The sequence below is a fragment of the Rutidosis leptorrhynchoides genome, chromosome 1, assembly GCF_046630445.1.
Source record: "Rutidosis leptorrhynchoides isolate AG116_Rl617_1_P2 chromosome 1, CSIRO_AGI_Rlap_v1, whole genome shotgun sequence".
Taxonomy (NCBI): domain Eukaryota; kingdom Viridiplantae; phylum Streptophyta; class Magnoliopsida; order Asterales; family Asteraceae; genus Rutidosis; species Rutidosis leptorrhynchoides.
In genome coordinates this window covers 219,943,977-219,970,762 of record NC_092333.1, presented here as the reverse complement: position 1 = coordinate 219,970,762, position 26,786 = coordinate 219,943,977, and the positions used below count along the sequence as shown (strand labels likewise).

At 33.0% G+C, this 26,786-nt stretch overlaps 2 protein-coding genes across 2 annotated transcripts; both read right to left on the bottom strand.

Annotated features, from left to right (window-relative positions):
• Positions 1-19,546: 19,546 nt before the first annotated feature.
• On the bottom strand, positions 19,547-20,392 carry LOC139894644 (uncharacterized). The gene is made up of 2 exons (XM_071878048.1): positions 20,230-20,392; positions 19,547-20,127 (listed from the first exon to the last, which is right to left on the bottom strand). Exons 1-2 carry the CDS (start codon positions 20,390-20,392, stop codon positions 19,547-19,549), a joined length of 744 nt encoding a protein of 247 aa, XP_071734149.1.
• Positions 20,393-20,595: 203 nt separating this feature from the next.
• LOC139894636 (protein FAR1-RELATED SEQUENCE 8-like) lies at positions 20,596-21,144 on the bottom strand. The gene has a single exon (XM_071878043.1). The coding sequence runs from the start codon at positions 21,142-21,144 to the stop codon at positions 20,596-20,598; it is 549 nt and encodes a 182-aa protein (XP_071734144.1).
• Between the last annotated feature and the right edge of the window lie 5,642 nt (positions 21,145-26,786).

Sequence of the window (26,786 nt, the reverse complement as noted above, 5' to 3'; positions counted from 1 at the left end):
GAAAGTATTCTTGATTTTATGTAACTAGAACTTGTAGAATATATGAAGAACACTTAGAATTTGAAGATAGAACTTGAGAGAGATCAATTATATGAAGAAAATTGAAGAATAAAAGTGTTTGTAGGTGTTTTTGGTCGTTGGTGTATGGATTAGATATAAAGGATATGTAATTTTGTTTTCATGTAAATAAGTCATGAATGATTACTCATATTTTTGTAATTTTATGAGATATTTCATGCTAGTTGCCAAATGATGGTTCCCACATGTGTTAGGTAACTCACATGGGCTTCTAAAAGCTGATCATTGGAGTGTATATACCAATAGTACATACATCTAAAAGCTGTGTATTGTACGAGTACGAATACGGGTGCATACGAATAGAATTGTTGATGAAACTGAACGAGGATGTAATTGTAAGCATTTTTGTTAAGTAGAAGTATTTTGATAAGTGTATTAAAGTCTTTCAAAAGTGTATAAATACATATTAAAACACTACATGTATATACATTTTAACTGAGTCGTTAAGTCATCGTTAGTCGTTACATGTAAGTGTTGTTTTGAAACCTTTAGGTTAATGATCTTGTAAAATGTTGTTAACCCTATGTTTATAATATCAAATGAGATTTTAAATTATTATATTATCATGATATTATCATGTATGAATATCTCTTAATATGATATATATACATTAAATGTCTTTACAACGATAATCGTTACGTATATGTCTCGTTTAAAAATCATTAAGTTAGTAGTCTTGTTTTTACATATGTAGTTCATTGTTAATATACTTAATGATATGTTTACTTTTCATAGTATCATGTTAACTATATATATATCCATATATATGTCATCATATAGTTTTTACAAGTTTTAACGTTCGTGAATCACCGGTCAACTTGGGTGGTCAATTGTCTATATGAAACATATTTCAATTAATCAAGTCTTAACAAGTTTGATTGCTTAACATGTTGGAAACATTTAATCATGTAAATATCAATCTCAATTAATATATATAAACATGGAAAAGTTCGGGTCACTACAGTACCTACCCGTTAAATAAATTTCGTCCCGAAATTTTAAGCTGTTGAAGGTGTTGACGAATCTTCTGGAAATAGATGCGGGTATTTCTTCTTCATCTGATCTTCATGCTCCCAGGTGAACTCGGGTCCTCTACGAGCATTCCATCGAACCTTAACAATTGGTATCTTGTTTTGCTTAAGTCTTTTAACCTCACGATCCATTATTTCGACGGGTTCTTCGATGAATTGAAGTTTTTCGTTGATTTGGATTTCATCTAACGGAATAGTGAGATCTTCTTTAGCAAAATATTTCTTCAAATTCGAGACGTGGAAAGTGTTATGTACAGCCGCGAGTTATTGAGGTAACTCAAGTCGGTAAGCTACTGGTCCGACACGATCAATAATCTTGAATGGTCCAATATACCTTGGATTTAATTTCCCTCGTTTACCAAATCGAACAACGCCTTTCCAAGGTGCAACTTTAAGCATGACCATCTCTCCAATTTCAAATTCTATATCTTTTCTTTTAATGTCAGCGTAGTTCTTTTATCGACTTTGGGCGATTTTCAACCGTTGTTGAATTTGGATGATCTTCTCGGTAGTTTCTTGTATAATCTCCGGACTCGTAATCTGTCTATCCCCCACTTCACTCCAACAAATCGGAGACCTGCACTTTCTACCATAAAGTGCTTCAAACGGCGCCATCTCAATGCTTGAATGGTAGCTGTTGTTGTAGGAAAATTCTGCTAACGGTAGATGTCGATCCCAACTGTTTCCGAAATCAATAACACATGCTCGTAGCATGTCTTCAAGCGTTTGTATCGTCCTTTCGCTCTGCCCATCAGTTTGTGGATGATAAGCAGTACTCATGTCTAGACGAGTTCCTAATGCTTGCTGTAATGTCTGCCAGAATCTTGAAATAAATCTGTCATCCCTATCAGAGATAATAGAGATTGGTATTCCATGTCTGGAGACGACTTCCTTCAAATACAGTCGTGCTAACTTCTCCATCTTGTCATCTTCTCTTATTGGCAGGAAGTGTGCTGATTTGGTGAGACGATCAACTATTACCCAAATAGTATCAAAACCACTTGCAGTCCTTGGTAATTTAGTGATGAAATCCATGGTAATGTTTTCCCATTTCCATTCCGGGATTTCGGGTTGTTGAAGTAGACCTGATGGTTTCTGATGCTCAGCTTTGACCTTAGAACACGTCAAACATTCTCCTACGTATTTAGCAACATCGGCTTTCATACCCGGCCACCAAAAATGTTTCTTGAGATCCTTGTACATCTTCCCCGTTCCAGGATGTATTGAGTATCTAGTTTTATGAGCTTCTCTAAGTACCATTTCTCTCATATCTCCAAATTTTGGTACCCAAATCCTTTCAGCCCTATACCGGGTTCCGTCTTCCCGAATATTAAGATGCTTCTTCGATCCTTTGGGTATTTCATCCTTTAAATTTCCCTTTTTTAAAACTCCTTGTTGCGCCTCCTTTATTTGAGTAGTAAGGTTATTATGAATCATTATATTCATAGATTTTACTCGAATGGGTTCTCTGTCCTTCCTGCTCAAGGCATCGGCTACCACATTTGCCTTTCCCGAGTGGTAACGAATCTCAAAGTCGTAATCATTCAATAATTCAATCCACCTACGCTGCCTCATATTCACTTGTTTCTGATTAAATATGTGTTGAAGACTTTTGTGGTCGGTATATATAATACTTTTGACCCCATATAAGTAGTGCCTCCAAGTATTTAATGCAAAAACAACCGCGCCTAATTCCAAATCATGTGTCGTATAATTTTGTTCGTGAATCTTCAATTGTCTAGACGCATAAGCAATCACCTTCATTTGTTGCATTAATACACAACCGAGACCTTGCTTTGATGCGTTATAATAAATCACAAAATCATCATTCCCTTCAGGCAATGACAATATAGGTGCTGTAGTTAGCTTTTTCTTCAATAACTGAAACGCTTTCTCTTGTTCATCATTCCATTCAAATTTTTTCCCTTTATGCGTTAATGCAGTCAAGGGTTTTGCTATTCTGGAAAAGTCTTGGGTGAACCTTCTGTAGTAACCAGCTAGTCCTAAAAACTGGCGTATGTGTTTCGGAGTTTTCGGGGTTTCCCACTTTTCAACAGTTTCTATCTTTGCCGGATCCACCTTAATACATTCTTTGTTCACTATGTGACCGAGGAATTGAACTTCTTCCAACCAAAATGCACACTTTGAAAACTTAGCGTACAATTCTTCCTTCCTCAATACTTCTAACACCTTTCTCAAATGTTCACCGTGTTCTTGGTCATTCTTTGAGTAAATAAGTATGTCATCAATGAAAACAATGACAAACTTGTCAAGGTATGGTCCACACACTCGGTTCATAAGGTCCATGAACACAGCTGGTGCATTAGTTAAACCAAATGGCATGACCATAAACTCGTAATGACCGTAACGTGTTCTGAAAGCAGTCTTTGGAATATCATCTTCTTTCACCCGCATTTGATGATACCCGGAACGTAAGTCAATCTTTGAATAAACAGACGAGCCTTGTAGTTGATCAAATAAGTCGTTGATTCTCGGTAGTGGGTAGTGGTTCTTGATGGTAAGTTTGTTCAACTCTCGGTAGTCGATACACAACCTGAATGTACCATCTTTCTTCTTGACAAACAAAACAGGAGCTCCCCACGGTGATGTGCTTGGTCGAATGAAACCACGCTCTAAAAGTTCTTGTAATTGGCTTTGCAGTTCTTTCATCTCGCTGGGTGCGAGTCTGTAAGGAGCACGAGCTATTGGTGCAGCTCCTGGTACAAGATCTATTTGAAATTCAACGGATCGATGTGGGGGTAATCCCGGTAATTCTTTCGGAAATACATCGGGAAATTCTTTTGCAATGGGAACATCATTGATGCTCTTTTCTTCAGTTTGTACTTTCTCGACGTGTGCTAGAACAGCATAGCAACCTTTTCTTATTAGTTTTTGTGCCTTCAAATTACTAATAAGATGTAGCTTCGTGTTGCCCTTTTCTCCGTACACCATTAAGGGTTTTCCTTTTTCTCGTATAATGCGAATTGCATTTTTGTAACAAATGATCTCTGCTTTCACTTCTTTCAACCAGTCCATACCGATTATCACATCAAAACTCCCTAACTCTACTGGTATCAAATCAATCTTAAATGTTTCGCTAACCAGTTTAATTTCTCGATTTCGACATATATTATCTGCTGAAATTAATTTACCATTTGCTAATTCGAGTAAAAATTTACTATCCAAAGGCGTCAATGGACAACTTAATTTAGCACAAAAATCTCTACTCATATAGCTTCTATCCGCACCCGAATCAAATAAAACGTAAGCAGAATTATTGTCAATAAGAAACGTACCCGTAACAAGCTCCGGGTCTTCTTGTGCCTCTGTCGCATTAATATTGAAAACTCTTCCGCGGCCTTGTCCATTCGTGTTCTCCTGGTTCGGTCAATTTCTAATAATGTGGCCCGGTTTTCCACATTTATAACAAACTACATTGGCATAACTTGCTCCGACACTACTTGCTCCGCCATTACTCGTTCTGACACCATTTGTTACTTTCGTTCTATTAACCCCTGGTCCGTAGACCTCACACTTCGCCGCGCTATGACCATTTCTTTTACACTTGTTGCAAAATTTGGTGCAGAACCCCGAGTGATACTTTTCACACCTTTGGCATAGCTGCTTCTGATTGTTGTTGTTGTTGTTGCGGTTATTATTGTTGTTGGGATGATTGTTGTAGTTGCTGTTGTTGTTGTTGTTGTTGTTGTTGTTGTTGTTGTTGGGCCGTTTGTTGTAGTTGCGATTGATGTTGCGATTGTTGGGATAATTGTTGCGATTATTGTTGTAATTGCTGTTGTTGTTGTATTGGTGATTTTTATCACCGTTTTTCTCCCACTTTCTTTTGACTTGCTTCACATTGGCCTCTTCAGCAGTCTGTTCTTTAATTCTTTCTTCAATCTGGTTCACTAGTTTGTGAGCCATTCTACATGCCTGTTGAATGGAGGCGGGCTCGTGTGAACTTATATCTTCTTGGATTCTTTCCGGTAATCCTTTTACAAACACGTCGATCTTCTCTTCCTCATCTTCGAATGCTCCCGGACACAATAGGCACAATTCTGTGAATCGTCTTTCGTACGTGGTAATATCAAATCCTTGGGTTCGTAACCCTCTAAGTTCTGTCTTGAGCTTATTGACCTCGGTTCTGGGACGGTACTTCTCGTTCATCAAGTGCTTGAATGCTGACCACGGTAGTGCGTACGCATCGTCTTGTCCCACTTGCTCTAGATAGGTATTCCACCATGTTAACGCAGAACCTGTGAAGGTATGTGTAGCGTACTTTACTTTGTCCTCTTCAGTACACTTACTTATGGCAAACACCGATTCGACCTTCTCGGTCCACCGTTTCAATCCGATCGGTCCTTCGGTTCTATCAAATTCCAAAGGTTTACAGGCAGTGAATTCTTTGTAGGTGCATCCTACATGATTTCCTGTACTGCTAGATCCAAGGTTATTGTTGGTATGTAGCGCAGCCTGTACTGCGGCTATGTTTGAAGCTAGAAAAGTACGGAATTCCTCTTCATTCATATTCACGGTGTGTCGAGTAGTCGGTGCCATTTCCTTCAAAATAGTCAAATGGAACAAGTTAATCATACAGAATATTAAGAGTAGTTAATAGTATTTCGTAGCATAATATGAACTCATTTATAAAAGCTTTTTCTTCATATTAGCGTTTTATAAGTTTAAATTCGGGTAGTACCTATGCGACGACCCGGAAATTTCCGACCAAATTTAAACTTTAATCTTTATATTATTCAGACACGATAAGCAAAGTTTGTTAAGTTAAATCTCAAGAATTTTAAAATGTGTTCATACATTCATTATAACCTCGACCAAATTCCGACGATTCACGAACCGTTATATATAAATTGATATGTATATGTATATATATATTATAACTTGAGAATATTAATAAAGTATTAAACGTATAATACTTTACACGAACGTATTTGTTTCAATATGATTTTCGACGAAAAAAAATATATATTAAATGATTGAATTATCAGAAACATTGAATTATGATTACAAGTCTCTGTTGAGAGGTCCACTATGATTTGAGAAAATCTATTCCTCTTAACGATATTCAGAATAATTTGTAAAGCTATTTATAAATAAAAACAAAAAGTGTCATTTACGAAAGTTAGACAAAAGTTAGTGGAGAATTGGTTTTCATAATATTCTATTAATCTATTTTCAAACGTACAAAGACGTTTTCAGTTTAAAAAGAACTTTATTATTAAAACGTATATAACTTTTATAAATATCTAGAATCACTTTTGACAACTCATTACTTAACCAGTATAATAAATATAACGATATTTATATTTTATTTCATTAAATATATATAACGATTTAGATTAATATTATATATATTTATACGCGTATTATACATACATAGTTTTTTATACTTTTACTATACTTTAACTTTACCTTTACTTTACTTTTACTTTACTTTAACTTTAATAATTCATACTTTAATAATTCACTTTAATAATTCATACTTTAATAATTCACTTTAATAATTCATACTTTAATAATTCACTTTAATAATTCATACTTTAATAATTCACTTTAATAATTCATACTTTAATAATTCACTTTTATAATTCAAAAATCTATTATAAATAGAATTCAATAGGTTTCATTATTTCATAGAAACTTGAAAATATATTTCTCTAAACTCTCTCAATTGATATATATATATATATATATATATATATATATATATATATATATATATATATATATATATATATATATATATATATATATATATATATATATATATATATATATATATATATATATATATATTTGCTCTGTATTATTTCAAGATATTATTAGTATACATAAAATATTACGACGGAGTGCTGTCCGAGTGATTTCAAAATAGTTTTTTTGAATGAGTCGAAGCTAAGGAAATTATGGGTTATAGCTATGGAGGTGATGGGTATGGTTCATGGGTATGCTCGTAAGGTCAATCTAGTGTTTATCATCTCCGTTGCGTCTACGTACTTTCCTGCAATATTGAATCTCAATATTGATACGTTCGTAAATCCGAGGCCAACCTTGCACTTATTAAATGACGTTATATGTATTTTTACTTCGAAATACAGTATTGTGAGTTTCATTTGCTCCCTTTTATATATATTTTTGGGACTGAGAATACATGCGCTGTTTTTATTAATGTTTTACGAAATAGGCACAAGTACTAAAACTAATTCTACGTGGGTTTAAACCAGAAATATACCCTTAGCTTGGTAACATTAAACTACTTGTCTATGTACGGTAGGCGCGAATCCTAAAGATAGATCTATTGGGCCTGACAAACCCCATCCTGACTATGGGATGCTTTAGTACTTTGAGGTTATTTTAAACACACCTGATCTGGTGTACTTCAGAGGGTAAAACATGAACGTTAAGGCTTGTTACCGGGTGCCTACAACTTATAGAATACTTTTATACACTTGCGAGTGTACATATATTTATAAACGGAAATCTTGTGGTCTATTAATATATTGAAATGATTGTTATGATAAACCTGTGAACTCACCAACCTTTTGGTTGACACTTTAAAGCATGTTTATTCTCAGGTATTAAAGAAATCTTCCGATGTGCGTTAGCTCATTTTAAGGATATTACTTGGAGTCATTCATGACATATTTTGAAAGACGTTGCATTCGAGTCATTGAGTTCATCAAGATTATTATTAAGCCAATTATAGTTGGATGTATTATGAAATGGTGTGCATGCCGTCAACTTTCGTTGTAAAGAAAGTTTGTCTTTTAAAAATGAATGCAATGTTTGTAAAATGTATCATATAGAGGTTAAATACCTCGCGATGTAATCAACTATTGTGAATCGTTTATAATGTAAATGAACGGGTCCTTTCATTCGGTATCAGAGCGGTGGTCTTAGCGAACCAGGTCTGCATTAGTGTGTCTAACTGATAGTCGTTAGGATGCATTAGTGAGTCTGGACTTCGACCGTGTCTGCATTTCAAAAGTTTTGCTCATCATTCTTGTCGGAAATTACCTGCTTATCATTCTTAGTCTAGACACATCTTATTACATTGATTGCATGAATAGTGTATAGACAAAATTCATATCTTAGCGTATCTGCTAATTCATATCTTAGCGTATCTGTTACTGTAAACTTTGCCTGACATATTCCGTAAATTCCTCCGTAATCTACGAAACCTTTTGCTCTATATAATTAGAATACCACCCGATAGCCGGAAAATCATTTCATATCGAAAAATTCTTTATTCAATCGTACGAAATGGAATTCGTCATTAGTTCAAGTCCCTCGGATTCCGAAATGGAATCTCACTCAAGTTCCGAAAGCAGTGTGACCGGAATGGATCAACCAATTAGTCATCATCTATTCTGGATGAATTGGGGATGGGTTCGTAGCCTCCTTAATCATTGGAGACAAGAAGAAGGTGATCCCTTCCATCTACCACATTGCCCTCTTGGCGAAGAACCTGAAGCACTTACCGGCGAACCTATTCGAAACACCATTTTCTCTCTTATTTCTAGAGTATCTCGTCACGATTACATACTACACCAAATTCTAGATTTTATTTATCCGATCGTCCGAACCGACAATCACCCCGGTGTAATAGAAGAAGTCAACGAGCTTCGCGCTCGGGTAGTGGCTTTGGAGAATATGGTGCAAAGGTTACAAACACCAGCAGCAGCACCAGCAGCATAAACAGTACCACCATCAGCAACACCAACAGTACCATCACCACCACCAACAACAACATCCACATCCCACACCGTAACATCACAATATGTATCTCAAACATCAACGTCATACGCCCTGTAAATATCCAGGAATATCAACAACAACAAACGATGAAGTATTAATTCATAAACTTCATTGAAGAGATATCTCTGCGGCAGTTATGTAATCTCCAAAATCTTAGAGATTATTTAATTCTGACCGTAAATCGGATGAGTGAACGGAGATGGTAGAGTAGAAACTTTGATCGAAAATGGTGTACGATTTACAAGCTAGAATTGTTTTACCAACAGCATCAACAGGACCGTAGCATCATCAACACAGTCAGTGCCGTCAGTATCGTCAGAATCAGCAGCACCTGTAACATCACAAACTCTGTCAGTTCAAGAATCATTGTGGACATCATTACGAATCAACAACAAATATATTGTATCAACGAGTTATGAAGTATTAACTCATTTCCAGTCGAAAGATTTATATGTATATTTTATATGTATAAATTTTTAAACCATAATAAATCTTCCCGTACTAAGCTATTATGTGTGAATCTTAACTACTCAGTTAATTCATATTACAAATATGCAATGATGTACGTCCTTCGTTCACAACTTAACCATCGTTAATTACAATCTCTGTCTCAATTCAATAAAAAATCTAATTTATAATAAATCAAGTATATTATTCGAATATATGTTTGATTTTACGCTTTCATCACCGATGTACTCGAAACTTTTCAAATAACATCATTCGTACCTTGCGAAGTTCACAAGAATTTCACGAAAACCAACAAATAACAAAGTAATGATTCATAATTTCAATATTATTGAAGAAATATTTATGCAATTTATAAAGTTTTAGGGATTACTCAATTCTAGTTCCAACCATAAAACAAATGAGTTTAATTTAATATTAACTCATTAAATCTATATTACATCTAAAGAAAATATACACATATATTTTCATAAAGACTGTAATAAACTTCTTTTGTACAAAATATTAATTGTGAAAATTTTTTTAACGGGTAGGTAATACCCGAGAGATATATAAATTCACAATTAATATATTACATTTTTCGAAACTGATTCAGCAATCATCAACTATACTCCCTACTTTCACAACAATATCCATTCTTTCATATAAATCAAAACAATCATACTCATTCAAATTCAATTACATATTCTGATTTTGAAATCGCATAATTCAATTCGAAATATAACCAGTATCATCACTCTTAGATTCCTATATCTTTCAAAGCTATACTTTGACTTCAAAACTGTGTTAGAACATCATATGTATTAACGATTACAATATGTGCTCAAACCCTTCGAAATTCCTGAAGACACTTCAACTAAGGAACAATCGAGATGATGATCCAACCACATGTTACCCACAGTTATACACCTGAAAAACTCTCAAAACCCAAGTCATAGTTCGAAACGTATCCGTGTTAGACCCTTTGGCATTTACTAGCTAAAATAAATTTCAATTCCGTTTCAAAATAGACAGTTTTGTCACAGCTCCAGCAAGTCATCTTCGACTTCTCAATCAAAACAGTCTTATTATAACCTCGATAGATGCGTTGCCCTTTCGCCAACGTTATCGGGGAATCGTTTATATTCACCACATTAGCAATAAACTTACCAACAACTTCATTGATCTTTGACTTTCAAAAAAAAATCATTATAATTATCGAAACCCTATCATATACTCATTCGTACCTTATAACAAGAATTGCCATATCAATTATTGAGAATCAGCAATCAGTATTTTGAAACCTCGCAGCATGTCTACATCAACAATTACATATACACACAACGTCTACCTCCAAGACTTACATTCTTTGAATGAGAAATTTCTGAAAAACACCCTAAACTGCGAACCAGTTCTCGAAATTTTGAAAAATGCTGATGAAGCAGCAAAAACTGTAAACGACCTTAACAGTAAAAAGTTGGATGATAAAGGATAGTATATTGGCAAAGCTCAGAGAAAGAGAAGCTTTGGAACTGGAAAATGGATTGAGCAAAGTATGAATGAGGCTGTGGACAAATCACAAAGGCTGAACCTGCCTTCAAAGAATCCAAATGATTCAGTACTTGCTGAAGTCATTAACGAATACCTTGCTCCTGACTCTAAACCCTTGCGGACAATATCCTTCATCATCCTCTGATATTAGACATTCTAAGATATCATCGTATCTTTCATTATAAATATCATCCATACTTCTGAAGATATTTTTATAATTATTCTTATCTGAAATCATTTACCTCTTCGCGCTATCTGTATTATATCATAAAAGAAACTATTTTAGTTTCTAAATTCTGAAACATTCGAGTTTAAAATAGGAATATTCTTGAAGAAGTGTTGGGAGCTGAAGCATGAGTTAGTATAATATAATGACACTTGATCAACGTGATTATATTACAGTAATTCATGCTGAGTTTCTAAATGAAACATGATGATTCACAGATCATAACGTCATCATATGCTATGTTACACGACTCTTGTATTCTCTTTGATCTCTAAATATCAAGAAAATATTTCTTGATGATTCGGCCTTTTCCTAGGTATTCTGGTAATTTGACAAGTCAAGATCGTGTCATTACAATTTACTTCCTAGAACATTAACAATGTTCATTCCGAAATTTATATCTGCGAATTCTGGACCATTACAAGCGGTGCTTAATCGCAAGAAGAAGAAACGGAAGGACAAAGCTCCGAACTAGAAATGGGAGTATAAATCATAGCAAATAGAAGAGAGCATTAACTGTGGATGACAATGATTATAGAAGAAGCAAGGACTTTGAAATATAAGGGAAGATATAAAACCCAACAACAACCCAGAAATAACAAACCGTATATATCAATTCATATAGTAATATAAAGACACGGGAGAACTAAAAACACTATAAAACCAAGAGTATAGTAGAAGTAAATAGATTCTTCCCGAGGCAGATGAAAAAGAAGAGCGACAGATATGAAAGTGAGGAGTATATCAAGAATCAGCACTGGATGAAGCATATTGACAAATACTTTAAAATATGAGTTGAGAAGGTGTGAGTTGTAAGAAAACAAATGAGGTGGATTTATAGTGAAATATCAGACAGAGAAATCAAAATGGATTATCGCATTAATTCGAAGAGGATCATAATTTCCTTAATCGCCGAATAATCAAATCCAATATAGATTACAAAGATTTTCTTTTCGGAGATCAATCGTGATGACGTCAAAAGATACGACGAATCACTATTATCTTATTTCATTCATTTACGATAACTTCACTCATACGCTTCGAGTAATCGAATTATTTTATCCATTCTTCTTGAACATGATAAAACTCTATAATCGTTATAATAACATTCTCATTGTTAGTCATGACGACCTCTATCAAATTTCGGGGACGAAATTTCTTTAACGGGTAGGTACTGTGACGACCCGGAAATTTCCGATCAAATTTAAACTTTAATCTTTATATTATTCAGACACGATAAGCAAAGTTTGTTAAGTTAAATCTCAAGAATTTTAAACTGTGTTCATACATTCATTATAACCTCGACCAAATTTCGATGATTCACGAACCGTTATATATAAATAGATATGTATATGTATATATATATTATAACTTGAGAATATTAATAAAGTATTAAACGTATAATACTTTACACGAACGTATTTGTTTCAATATGATTTTCGACGAAAAAAATATATATTAAATGATTGAATTATCAGAAACATTGAATTATGATTATAAGTCTCTGTTGAGAGGTCCACTATGATTTGAGAAAATCTATTCCTCTTAACGATATTCAGAATAATTTGTAAAGCTATTTATAAATAAAAACAAAAAGTGTCATTTACGAAAGTTACACAAAAGTTAGTGGAGAATTGGTTTCCATAATATTCTATTAATCTATTTTTAAACGTACAAAGACGTTTTCAGTTTAAAAAGAACTTTATTATTAAAACGTATATAACTTTTATAAATATCTAGAATCACTTTTGACAACTCATTACTTAACCAGTATAATAAATATAACGATATTTATATTTTATTTCATTAAATATATATTACGATTTAAATTAATATTATATATATTTATACGCGTATTATATATACATAGTTTTTTATACTTTTACTATACTTTAACTTTATCTTTACTTTACTTTTACTTTACTTTAACTTTAATAATTCATACTTTAATAATTCACTTTAATAATTCATACTTTAATAATTCACTTTAATAATTTATACTTTAATAATTCACTTTAATAATTCATACTTTAATAATTCATACTTTAATAATTCACTTTAATAATTCATACTTTAATAATTCACTTTTATAATTCAAAAATCTATTATAAATAGAATTCAATAGGTTTCATTATTTCATAGAAACTTGAAAATATATTTCTCTAAACTCTCTCAATTGATATATATATATATATATATATATATATATATATATATATATATATATATATATATATATATATATATATATATATATATATATATATATTTGCACTGTATTATTTCAAGATATTATTAGTATACATAAAATATTACGACGGAGTGCTGTCCGAGTGATTTCAAAATAGTTTTTTTGAATGAGTCGAAGCTAAGGAAATTATGGGTTATAGCTATGGAGGTGATGGGTATGGTTCATGGGTATGCTCGTGAGGTCAATCTAGTGTTTATCATCTCCGTTGCGTCTACGTACTTTCCTGCAATATTGAATCTCAATTTTGATACGTTCGTGAATCCGAGGCCAACCTTGCACTTATTAAATGACGTTATATGTATTTTTACTACGAAATACAGTATTGTGAGTTTCATTTGCTCCCTTTTATATATATTTTTGGGACTGAGAATACATGCGCTGTTTTTATTAATGTTTTACGAAATAGGCACAAGTACAAAAACTAATTCTACGTGGGTTTAAACCAGAAATATACCCTTAGCTTGGTAACATTAAACTACTTGTCTATGTACGGTAGGCGCGAATCCTAAAGATAGATCTATCGGGCCTGACAAACCCCATCCTGACTATGGGATGCTTTAGTACTTCGAGGTTATTTTAAACACACCTGATCTGGTGTACTTCAGAGGGTAAAACATGAACGTTAAGGCTTGTTACCGGGAGCCTACAACTTATAGAATACTTTTATACACTTGCGAGTGTACATATATTTATAAACGGAAATCTTGTGGTCTATTAATATATTGAAATTATTGTTATGATAAACCTGTGAACTCACCAACCTTTTGGTTGACACTTTAAAGCATGTTTATTCTCAGGTATTAAAGAAATCTTCCGCTGTGCATTAGCTCATTTTAAGGATATTACTTGGAGCCATTCATGGCATATTTTGAAAGACGTTGCATTCGAGTCATTGAGTTCATCAAGATTATTATTAAGCCAATTATAGTTGGATGTATTATAAAATGGTGTGCATGCCGTCAACTTTCGTTGTAAAGAAAGTTTGTCTTTTAAAAACGAATGCAATGTTTGTAAAATGTATCATATAGAGGTCAAATACCTCGCGATGTAATCAACTATTGTGAATCGTTTATAATGTATATGAACGGGTCCTTTCAACCTACCCGTTAAGTTCATACTTAGTAGCTAATATACAATTCAACTACTACAATTCTATATGAAAAACTGATTATAATAATATTTCGCGTTCAAACTTTTACACAATATTTTACAAACTTACAATACCGCTTATTTTACATATAGCATGAAATATAGCACACAATAAATTTGATACAAGATGGTTGTGAAGATAATTCTAGCTAGTACACAAGTCGTTCAGCAAAGGCAATAAAGACACGTAATTCATACGTCCAGAAACAAGTCATGCATTCTGGTTTTACTAGGATTACTTCCCATCCTTGGTCTTGTGAAACATAACCGTTATGGCCGTTGATAAGACAGCGTGTTGTAACGTCGTCAAAGGGACGAGGGTTACGTAATGTCCAACAGTCCCGTAACAATCTAAAAACCTCATTTCTTACCCCAATTACCGACTCCGTCACTTGTGGAAACGTTTTGTTTAATAGTTGTAGCCCGATGTTCTTGTTCTCACTTTGGTGAGAAGCAAACATTACTAATCCGTAAGCATAACATGCTTCTTTATGTTGCATGTTAGCCGCTTTTTCTAAATCACGAAGTCCAATATTCGGATATACTGAGTCAAAATAATTTCTTAACCCATTGCGTAAAATAGCATTTGGGTTTCCCGCAATATATGCGTCAAAGTAAACACATCGTAACTTATGGATTTCCCAATGTGATATCCCCCATCATTCGAACGAAAGCCTTTTATAAACCAAGGCATTCTTGGAACGTTCTTCGAATGTCTTACAAACTGATCTCGCCTTAAATAGTTATGCCGAAGAATTCTGATCGACTCTAGACAAGATTTCATCAATCATGTCTCCGGGTAGGTCTCTTAAAATATTGGGTTGTCTATCCATTTTGTGTTTTTATACTGTAAAATAGACAAGAGTTAGATTCATAAAAAAAATACTTATTAATACAAGCAATTTTTACATATATCATAAAGCATAAGCACACTATATTACATATATTACACCACACGAATACAACTATCTTATTCCGACTCGCTTGTTTCTTCTTCTTCGGTTTTGGTTCGTTTTGCCAAGTTTATAGGGATATATGATGTTCCCCTAATACGAGCCATCGTTTTCCACATTGGTTTAGAAAAACCTGGTGGTTTAGAGGTTCACGGGTCATTGTTACAACTTAAGGACTTCGGGGGTTGACGATACATATAAAGTTCATCGGGGTTGGAATTAGATTTCTCTATTTTTATGCCCTTTCCCTTATTATTTTCTTTTGCCTTTTTAAATTCAGTTGGGGTAATTTCTATAACATCATCGGAATTCTCGTCGGAATCCGATTCATCGGAGAATTGGTAATCCTCCCAATATTTTGCTTCCTTGGCGGAAACACCATTGACCATAATTAACCTTGGTCGGTTGGTTGAGGATTTTCTTTTACTTAACCGTTTTATTATTTCCCCCACCGGTTCTATTTCTTCATCCGGTTCCGATTCTTCTTCCGGTTCCGATTCTTCTTCCGGTTCCGACTCTTCATCCGGTTCCTCTTCGGGAACTTGTGAATCAGTCCACGAATCATTCCAATTTACATTTGACTCTTCATTATTATTAGGTGAGCCAATGGGACTTGTTCTAGAGGTAGACATCTATCACATAATATCAAACGCGTTAAGAGATTAATATATCACATAATATTCACATGTTAAAAATATATAGTTTCCAACAAAATTTGTTAAGCAATCATTTTTCAAATAAACACGGTCGAAGTCCAGACTCACTAATGCATCCTAACAAACTCGATAAGACACACTAATGCAAAATTCTGGTTCTCTAAGACCAACGCTCGGATACCAACTGAAATGTCCCGTTCTTATTGATTAAAAACGTTCCATATTAATTGATTTCGTTGCAAGATTTTGACCTCTATATGAGACGTTTTTCAGAGACTACATTCATTTTTAAAACAAACCATAACCTTTATTTCATAGATAAAGGTTTTAAAAACCTTTACGTAGATTATCAAATAATGATAATCTAAAATATCCTGTTTACACACGACCATTACATAATGGTTTACAATACAAATATGTTACAACAAAATAAGTTTCTTGAATGCAGTTTTTACACAATATCATACAATCATGGACTCCAAATCTTGTCCTTATTTAAGTATGCGATAGCGGAAGCTCTTAATAATCACCTGAGAATAAACATGCTTAAAACGTCAACAAAAATGTTGGTGAGTTATAGGTTTAACCTATATATATCAAATCATAATAATAGACCACAAGATTTCATATTTCAATACACATCCCATACATAGAGATAAAAATCATTCATATGGTGAACACCTGGTAACTGACATTAACAAGATGCATATATAAGAATATCCCCATCATTCCAGGACACCCTTCGGATATGATATAAATTTCGAAGTACTAAAGCATTCGGTACTTTGGATGGGGTTTGTTAGGTCCAATAGATCTATCTTTAGGATTCGCGTCAATTAGGGTGTCTGTTCCCTAATTCTTAGATTACCAGACTTAATAAAAAGGGGCATATTCGATTTTGATAATTCAACCATAGAATGTAGTTTCACGTACTTGTGTCTATTTTGTAAATATTTATAAAACCTGCATGTATTCTCATCCCAAAAATATTAGATTTTAAAAGTGGGACTATAACTCACTTTCACAGATTTTTACTTCGCCGGGAAGTAAGACTTGGCCACTGGTTGATTCACGAACCTATAACAATATATACGTATATATCAAAGTATGTTCAAAATATATTTACAACACTTTTAATATATTTTGATGTTTTAAGTTTATTAAGTCAGCTGTCCTCGTTAGTAACCTACAACTAGTTGCCCACAGTTAGATGTACAGAAATAAATCGATAAATATTATCTTGAATCAATCCACGACCCAGTGTATACGTATCTCAGTATTGATCACAACTCAAACTATATATATTTTGGAATCAACCTCAACCCTGTATAGCTAACTCCAACATTCACATATAGAGTGTCTATGGTTGTTCCGAAATATATATAGATGTGTCGACATGATAGGTCGAAACATTGTATACGTGTCTATGGTATCTCAAGATTACATAATATACAATAAAAGTTGATTAAGTTATGGTTGGAATAGATTTGTTACCAATTTTCACGTAGCTAAAATGAGAAAAATTATCAAATCTTGTTTTACCCATAACTTCTTCATTTTAAATCCGTTTTGAGTGAATCAAATTGCTATGGTTTCATATTGAACTCTATTTTATAAATCTAAACAGAAAAAGTATAGGTTTATAGTCGGAAAAATAAGTTACAAGTCGTTTTTGTAAAGGTAGTCATTTCAGTCGAAAGAACGACGTCTAGATGACCATTTTAGAAAACATACTTCCACTTTGAGTTTAACCATAATTTTTGGATATAGTTTCATGTTCATAATAAAAATCATTTTCTCAGAATAACAACTTTTAAATCAAAGTTTATCATAGTTTTTAATTAACTAACCCAAAACAGCCCGCGATGTTACTACGACGGCGTAAATCCGGTTTTACGGTGTTTTTCATGTTTCCAGGTTTTAAATCATTAAGTTAGCATATCATATAGATATAGAACATGTGTTTAGTTGATTTTAAAAGTCAAGTTAGAAGGATTAACTTTTGTTTGCGAACAAGTTTAGAATTAACTAAACTATGTTCTAGTGATTACAAGTTTAAACCTTCGAATAAGATAGCTTTATATGTATGAATAGAATGATGTTATGAACATCATTACTACCTTAAGTTCCTTGGATAAACCTACTGGAAAAGAGAAAAATGGATCTAGCTTCAACGGATCCTTGGATGGCTCGAAGTTCTTGAAGCAGAATCATGACACGAAAACAAGTTCAAGTAAGATCATCACTTGAAATAAGATTGTTATAGTTATAGAAATTGAACCAAAGTTTGAATATGATTATTACCTTGTATTAGAATGATAACCTACTGTAAGAAACAAAGATTTTTTGAGGTTGGATGATCACCTTACAAGATTGGAAGTGAGCTAGCAAACTTGAAAGTATTCTTGATTTTATGAAACTAGAACTTTTGGAATTTATGAAGAACACTTAGAACTTGAAGATAGAACTTGAGAGAGATTAATTAGATGAAGAAAATTGAAGAATGAAAGTATTTGTAGGTGTTTTTGGTCGTTGGTGTATGGATTAGATATAAAGGATATGTAATTTTGTTTTCATGTAAATAAGTCATGAATGATTACTCATATTTTTGTAATTTTATGAGATATTTCATGCTAGTTGCCAAATGATGGTTCCCACATATGTTAGGTGACTCACATGGGCTGCTAAGAGCTGATCATTGGAGTGTATATACCAATAGTACATACATCTAAAAGCTGTGTATTGTACGAGTACGAATACGGGTGCATACGAGTAGAATTGTTGATGAAACTGAACGAGGATGTAATTGTAAGCATTTTTGTTAAGTAGAAGTATTTTGATAAGTGTATTGAAGTATTTCAAAAGTTTATAAATACATATTAAAACACTGCATGTATATACATTTTAACTGAGTCGTTAAGTCATTGTTAGTCGTTACATGTAAGTGTTGTTTTGAAACCTTTAGGTTAACGATCTTGTTAAATGTTGTTAACCCAATGTTTATAATATCAAATGAGATTTTAAATTATTATATTATCATGATATTATCATGTATGAATATCTCTTAATATGATATATATACATTAAATGTCTTTACAACGATAATCGTTACGTATATGTCTCGTTTAAAAATCATTAAGTTAGTAGTCTTGTTTTTACATATGTAGTTCATTGTTAATATACTTAATGATATGTTTACTTATCATAGTATCATGTTAACTATATATATATCCATATATATGTCATCATATAGTTTTTACAAGTTTTAATGTTCGTGAATCACCGGTCAACTTGGGTGGTCAATTGTCTATATGAAACATATTTCAATTAATCAAGTCTTAACAAGTTTGATTGCTTAACATGTTGGAAACATTTAATCATGTAAATATCAATCTCAATTAATATATATAAACATGGAAAAGTTCGGGTCACTACACAACGTCCCCAATTTCGTATGGAACTTGAGGAGCCGTGTCAGTTAGTAAACTATCAAACAATGGAGATGCATTAAGGACATTCAAGTCATTGTTCGAACCGGCTATTCCAAAATATGCATGCCAAATCCAATTTTCATACGATGCAACGACTTCCAACATGATTGTCGGGTAACCGTGATCGCCTCGGGTGAAATGCCCTTTCCATGCATTTGGACATTTTTCCCAAGCCCAATGCATACAATCAATGCTTTCAAGCATTCCAGGAGAGCTGTGAAGTTCTTCATGTTTATGATAGAACCGATGTATATCGTCCTCGGTCGGTTCTCTCATGTATACATTACCATACAAGTCTATAATACATCTTGTAAAATTTTGCAAAGACTCAAGTGATGTTTTCTCTGAAATTTGTAAATATTCGTCAAATAGATCCGGTGAATCACCGTATTCTAGTTGACGAATGGCAGTAGTGACTTTTAAAATAGTAGATACTCCGAGAACACCACGTGCATCGGGACGTTGTTGAAAATAAGTAAACCACTTTGGTGCATCGGGACGAGTAGAGTAAGAAAGTATACCTTCAATTATTTTTTCAAGAAGACTTTGTGACATTCGATAACGCCGTTTGAAATATTCAGGGGGCTACTTCGGATCTTGAATAAAATAATCGTTCAGCAAACGATTGTGCGCTTCTACACGATCACGAAGAATGTAGCGACATTTTCGTCTTGAGCTTTGAGCCTCATTTTGTTCCTCGACCTCTCTACGTATTACCACGTTATTTCGATAAGCAAATATACTTTTCATTGCGTTCACCAAACTTTCTTCGTCGGAACTACTCATTTTTAAAGATATTTTTTATTTTGATGAGAGAATTTGGTTTTGATTGTGTGAGTATACGTTGAGTAAAATGGATGTAAAATGATATGTGTTTGTGTTTGTATATGTGTTGTGTATATATAGAATTGAAAAAGGAAAAAACATAATAATTATAAATCACAACGGTAGGAAAAGAGCCGTAGGCATGTTTAATTTTTTTTTTTTTATTACACCGAACCACCTCGTCGCCTATGCGACTGACCAGGCCAGGACGCAAGCTCGAGAATTTGGTTTTTTGCTAGCGAAATTCCAACACTATCATTTAACTCAAGTCTTCTCTTAGAGTACGAATCAATTTTCTTATGAGATCGTTGAAATCGTGATTTTCTGGGGCTTAAAGCATGATTTTGCTCCAAAGAAACACATGAGATGGTGCATGTTCCATCATAATCAACTATCACGCTAATTTTTGCTGGACAATCTGTCTTACAAGACTTGCTTTGCTTGCTGGGCTCGGCCTTTGATTCATAGACACCTCCTTTATGACATCCAAGCGCATAGTATGTTTTATGAGGCTTTTTCCTTTTACTTGAAATACGAACTCCAAAACCCATTTGGTAGGCATAATTGTTGTAGAAACTATAAATCTCATCTTCCGATTCAAATTTCATCCCAATAGTGGGAACGACTACATGACATTTTTGTACATCCTCGTTATTTTGAGGACTATGATCCGTGTTATCTTGAACTGTGGATTCCACATGCAAATCTGCCATTACTAAATATGAACAAAAAGATCAAATTAGTATCTAATAATTTTACGAGCTAGATATATGAAGTGAAAAATTAATTAGGCTACACTAGCAATCTATCTAATACAAATATCAAGTGCAATAAAGTAGAGTTTCAATGAACAACATAAACTTTTCGCACAAGTGCTGGGTTTAGAAATTAATAATAATTAATCATCAAACAATTATATAATGCTAAATCAGAGAGCAATACATAAAACTTACAATTAATATATTAATTTAACTTTAAATTAAATATTATCAAGAAAACTTACAATTGAAATGACTGTAACTATCTTTTTCGAGCTTTGTTTCACAAGGTTTACATAACTATTCTATAATTCTATAATAATAATTAAATACAACTTACTAGTGGACATGAATATGAAAAAAAGTTTTTGGATGATACCTGGAAGCTTTCAAGCAATTATCAATGTCAAAGAAAATTGCAGTCAATGAAATAGCCGTATACCCAAAATATATTATTAGGGTTTTTTTTGCTAATGGTTATTACCAAAACCAATCCACAGACTTTGCTAAAAATTGTTTCATATTTATGTCACCATTGCTGTATTTCGGCTATGTTTATGTCACCATTGCTGTATTTCGGCTATGTTTTTTGCTAATAGCCGAATAACGTTAGCAAAAAAATATATTTAGAAAATTGCAGTCAATGTATAATGTCATCATTTCCTCAAAGGGTGTTCGTTCGGTCGGTTTTTAGTTTAATTGGTTTAAACGGTTTGGGTTAATCGGTTTTTCAAAATAATTTATGAAAACCAATAACCAAACCAAATTTATCAAAACCAAACCAATCCAACCAAGTTCGAAATCAGTTATTTGGATCGGTTATCCAATTAAACCAAATTAAAAATATTTAGGGATAATAGTTGATACACAATTCAAGAATCTAAAAACACACTCAGCTAACAATGTGAATTTGGACCAACAATTAAGCTATCAGTTATGAAGCAAAAAATATATTCATTGTATACGCTGTTACTAGAAATTTAGAGACAAATATTAAAATAATATCGTAACCAACAAAAACACCAAGTTCTAAACAAGATGGTTTCTGTATATTGTTCATACTTTAAATAAATATATTAGTTACAAAATATGTAAAACGTATGTTTTCAAATTTAATCGGATATTCGGTTAATAACCATGTTTTTATTTCTAAATCCAAAACCAATCCACAGACCATTTTGTAATTCGGATTTCACTAAAAAACCGAACCATATTCGAATTAGCCAAATCCATTTCACCCAAAAATATTCGGTTTGGTCGGTTATTCGGTTAAAACCATTTAATGAACACCCCTAGTGAAGATCAAAGGATTGAATTGTTTCCAAAAATAGAGATCCTCTTACTGTAATTAGAATAACTAGCCGTTTGAGTTTAGTGTATAAATAGCACACTTTGTAATTGAACAAAACAACCAATTCAAGCATTCTTTTATCAAATAAGATCAATTACATTGTTCAATTCTCTGTTTGTATTTACAACATGGCATCCAAGCGGTGTTAATGATCCTGGATCATAAGCATACACTCTAGAAAAGCTCAATCATTTGCCAGTTTTTTTTTCTTTCGAATAGGCCACAATGTCTGGTGAAGACAGCAGTTCAAGCCAAATCAGTCAATTAACAAACCAATTGGCTAAACTACTCTAAAAAACAATTTTGAATCCCAAACACAAAGGCTGCCTGATTCATTAAAAATCAGCCTAAGCTTTAACAATTCCAACTTTGCCTTGTGGTCAAAATTGATCAAGGTTGCAATTGGAGGTAAATCCAATGCCCTCCTTGATCATTTGACAAAGGATTCTCCTGCAACTCAAGATCAAATATAGGTGCAAGAAGACTTGGTTGTCTTCTCATGGATCATAAAGAATATCGAACCACAAATTGCTTCTAACCTGACCCAATTCCCAACTGCAAAATAACTTTGGGATGCTTTGGTTACAACATACAGCTCTGGAAGGGACAAACTTCAAACTTTTGATCTACATGTCAAAGCCAATAGCATCAGACAAGAAGGTAAACCTGTTGAGGAACTCTAGTTAATTATGCAGGGTATTTGGGGTGAAATTGAAATTAGGGATCCAAACCTCATGGAATGCACGTCTGATATTTTAAAATATAATAATATTCGATCTGAGCAAAAATTATTTCAATTTCTAAATGCCTTGGATCAAAAACATGACAATATCAAACGAGAAATTCTTAGATTGGATCCCTTACCATCGGTTGAAGCAACATATGCTGCTATTCGAAAAGAAAACGCTCACCAAACCATATTCAGTACCAAACCTGAGCTCCAAAACCACTCCGGCATCGCCACTGGTCTTGTTGCATCAAAAAACCAAGATGGAACAGGACTTGTTGCCAGGAATCAACGACCGCCAGACCAATCACAGTCATCCTTCCGTAATAAGGATGATTTCAAGTGTACCAAATGTGGGATGAAAAGGCACACACGAGAACAATGCTTCCAGATCATAGGATACCCAGAGTGGTGGAACGACGGTCACAAGAAGGGGAAAGCTGCTGTAGCAACAACAACGGCGGCAACCGAAGGTAACCATGAGGCCAAAAACCTTGGCACCACCGTTAAAGGAGCCTTCGGCCTCCTTGCAGCAGATTCATCACCCTCATCAAATGGGGAAGGTAAATTAGGGTTAGGGTTCTTAATACCTAAACCCGGTTCATTTGAACCAAATTTGGGAACATATGGGATTAACCCGACACATGGGTCTTATGGGGTGGATAAACTAAATGGGCCAGAAGTTATTCATGACTTAATTGGGCCAGACATACCACCAGACACCATAAAAAAATTTGGGCCGGACAACAGTGGTGGGTTAATTGGTGTCCTAAACCTATTAAAAATAATTTTTCTCATGCTAATATTGTTTCCAACACTTTTAAAAATGATGACTGGATTATTGCGTGATGTAGGAAATTTTCGACCAAATTTAAACTTAATCTTTATTTGATTTCGACACGATAAGCAAAGTCTATTTAATTGAATCTAAAAATGTTTGAACTATTTTTCATGAATTCATTGACCTTCTACTGCTCTCGACGATTCACGAACCACTATTTGTAAATAGATACATAAATATTTAAACATATGAATATATAATAATAACAATTTGTAATATAATTTGAAATATTATATGTTGTTGTTATTAAAGCTAAGTATATAAAATAAAATAAAAATATGATATTATGAAAATTTATATTATGTATATAAATAAAGTATATTAAATATATATTTTGTGATTTCGAATTTATTTCGTAAACGATGGTAACGCTCAATTGATATTAAATGTATAGTAAAGGAGTTAAAAAGGAACTTATGTGATTTTAAAATAAACGGTGATCTGAAAATGAGTTATATGAATCTTAGGCCTATTAAATATATATTTAGAAGCTAAATAATAAATTTTAACACTTTTTATATTTTACCATAAATCAGAGGGACGGTTGATGCAATTTTTATCTAACAAACTAAGGATCGAATTTTATACCATAATGACCGAAATAGATAAATATAATTACTGTAAAAATTTAGGATTTTTCTAACAACTTTATACGTCACTGATTATCAACGGAGTACGATATAGTCTGTGCAATAAAAGTGTCGGTACATAATTACAACTACCCGGCTGCTGACTGTGGAAAATGGCATAACATGAAATACTATATTCATTCTTATCATCCCACATTTTTTTTATATGATTAGTATTATATTATTAGTTAACTTTATTTATCATATGTATGTATATGTATATGTTAGACCTACTACATCCTAAGAAAACCATACCACTTCTCACCATCACCATGATCTTCTATCTCTTCTTCTACCTCATAGCCATCGCCACCCTAATCATCACCACCCAAAAACCGTCGTTTACTACCACCATCTCAATCGTGAACCACCATACGTAACCATAACTATTACTAATGTCGTGTTATTATTACTTTTTAGCAAGACCGAAGACAAACACCCACCACAAGCGATCACCTTTGAAACCCAACCTTCCACCACCACGAACCACTTTATCTTCTTCGGCTAACCACCACAACCTACGGCACTTCACCATCACCACCGCACCCACCACACCTCTCCTCTCTCTATACTTTACTGCTACGGTTCATACACGCTACTGTCACTGTTTTGGTTCCATGAACAACCACCTTCACGTATTTTTTTTCTTTCTTCTCTCAACAACCGCAAGAAACCACTCTTATACGTCACCAATCGCCACTACCTGTTACTGTTCCGATATATATATATATATATATATATATATATATATATATATATATATATATATATATATATATATATATATATATATTTTCTTGGTCGACACCTAAACAGTCCATGCTGCTGTTGTTCTTTGCTGCAGCTATTATGATCATTTGTTTCTGTCCCGTACGAACACCCCACCTTTATGCTACCCAGCGAATTTTTTTTTTTTTTTGTTGTTTACCATAGAGAAAAAAAAAGAATGAAAGAATTAATGTAAATATTGAATGAAGGTGTCGGCAAGTGGAGGATGGAGGGAATCCTAGATCCCACCCATTTTTATTTATTTATTTACTTAGGAATCGTTATTTTGAGCCAAATGATTTTCTTGGATCGATGAGTTGGACCGAGGCCCAATTTAATTAAGTGAGCCATGTTGTTTGTGTAAATGGACCGAAAAGAATGACGATGATGATCTTAGCGATTAACAAAATTAACTGTGATGAATAATTATCGTGATGATTATCATTATGAGTAGGTGATGACTATGATTCATGATTTATGTATAGATTATGATGATATCACGATTAAAAGGGTGATGATTTTATGTTAGTGACGATGATGTTGTTCGATGATGAGAAGCATGATAATGATGATAAACGTTAATGGTGACTAGTGATGCTCGATGATATTGATGAAGATCATGATTATTATGGTCTTTGGTCAATTTAAATTTAATTAGGAAGAAGAAGATGAAGTAGGCAAACGAGTTATATATTTTTGTATGTGAATTAAATCAGAAAGTAAGGAACAGAGGAAGGGCTGAGTGTTGTTTGGGGTGAACGCAAGGTCCCGGGTTCGATTCTGGCCTGCAGCAATATTTCTTTTTATTTACACTTTCACTGTTAATGGACTAGGGCCACTAGTATTTAATTGGGCTTCCACATTCTATCCGGGCTTTTGATAAACTGGGCTTACTAAATGGGTTTCATGTATTTAAGATGTTGGGCCATAAGGTATTACTTTTATTTTTATTGTTATTATTATTATGAATTATATATTATTATTAAGTATTAGTATTATTAAGATTATTATTATTATCATTATTTATAAGATTATTATTATAATTATTATATTATTATTATTATTATTATTATTATTATTATTATTATTATTATTATTATTATTATTATTACTATTACTATTACTATTAATTTTATTATTATTATTATTATTATTATTATTATTATTACTATTATTATTATTATTATTATTATTATTATTATTATTATTATTATTATTATTACTAAATTATCAATTTAATTAAAATTATCATTTTTATCACCATTATTATTAAAACTATTA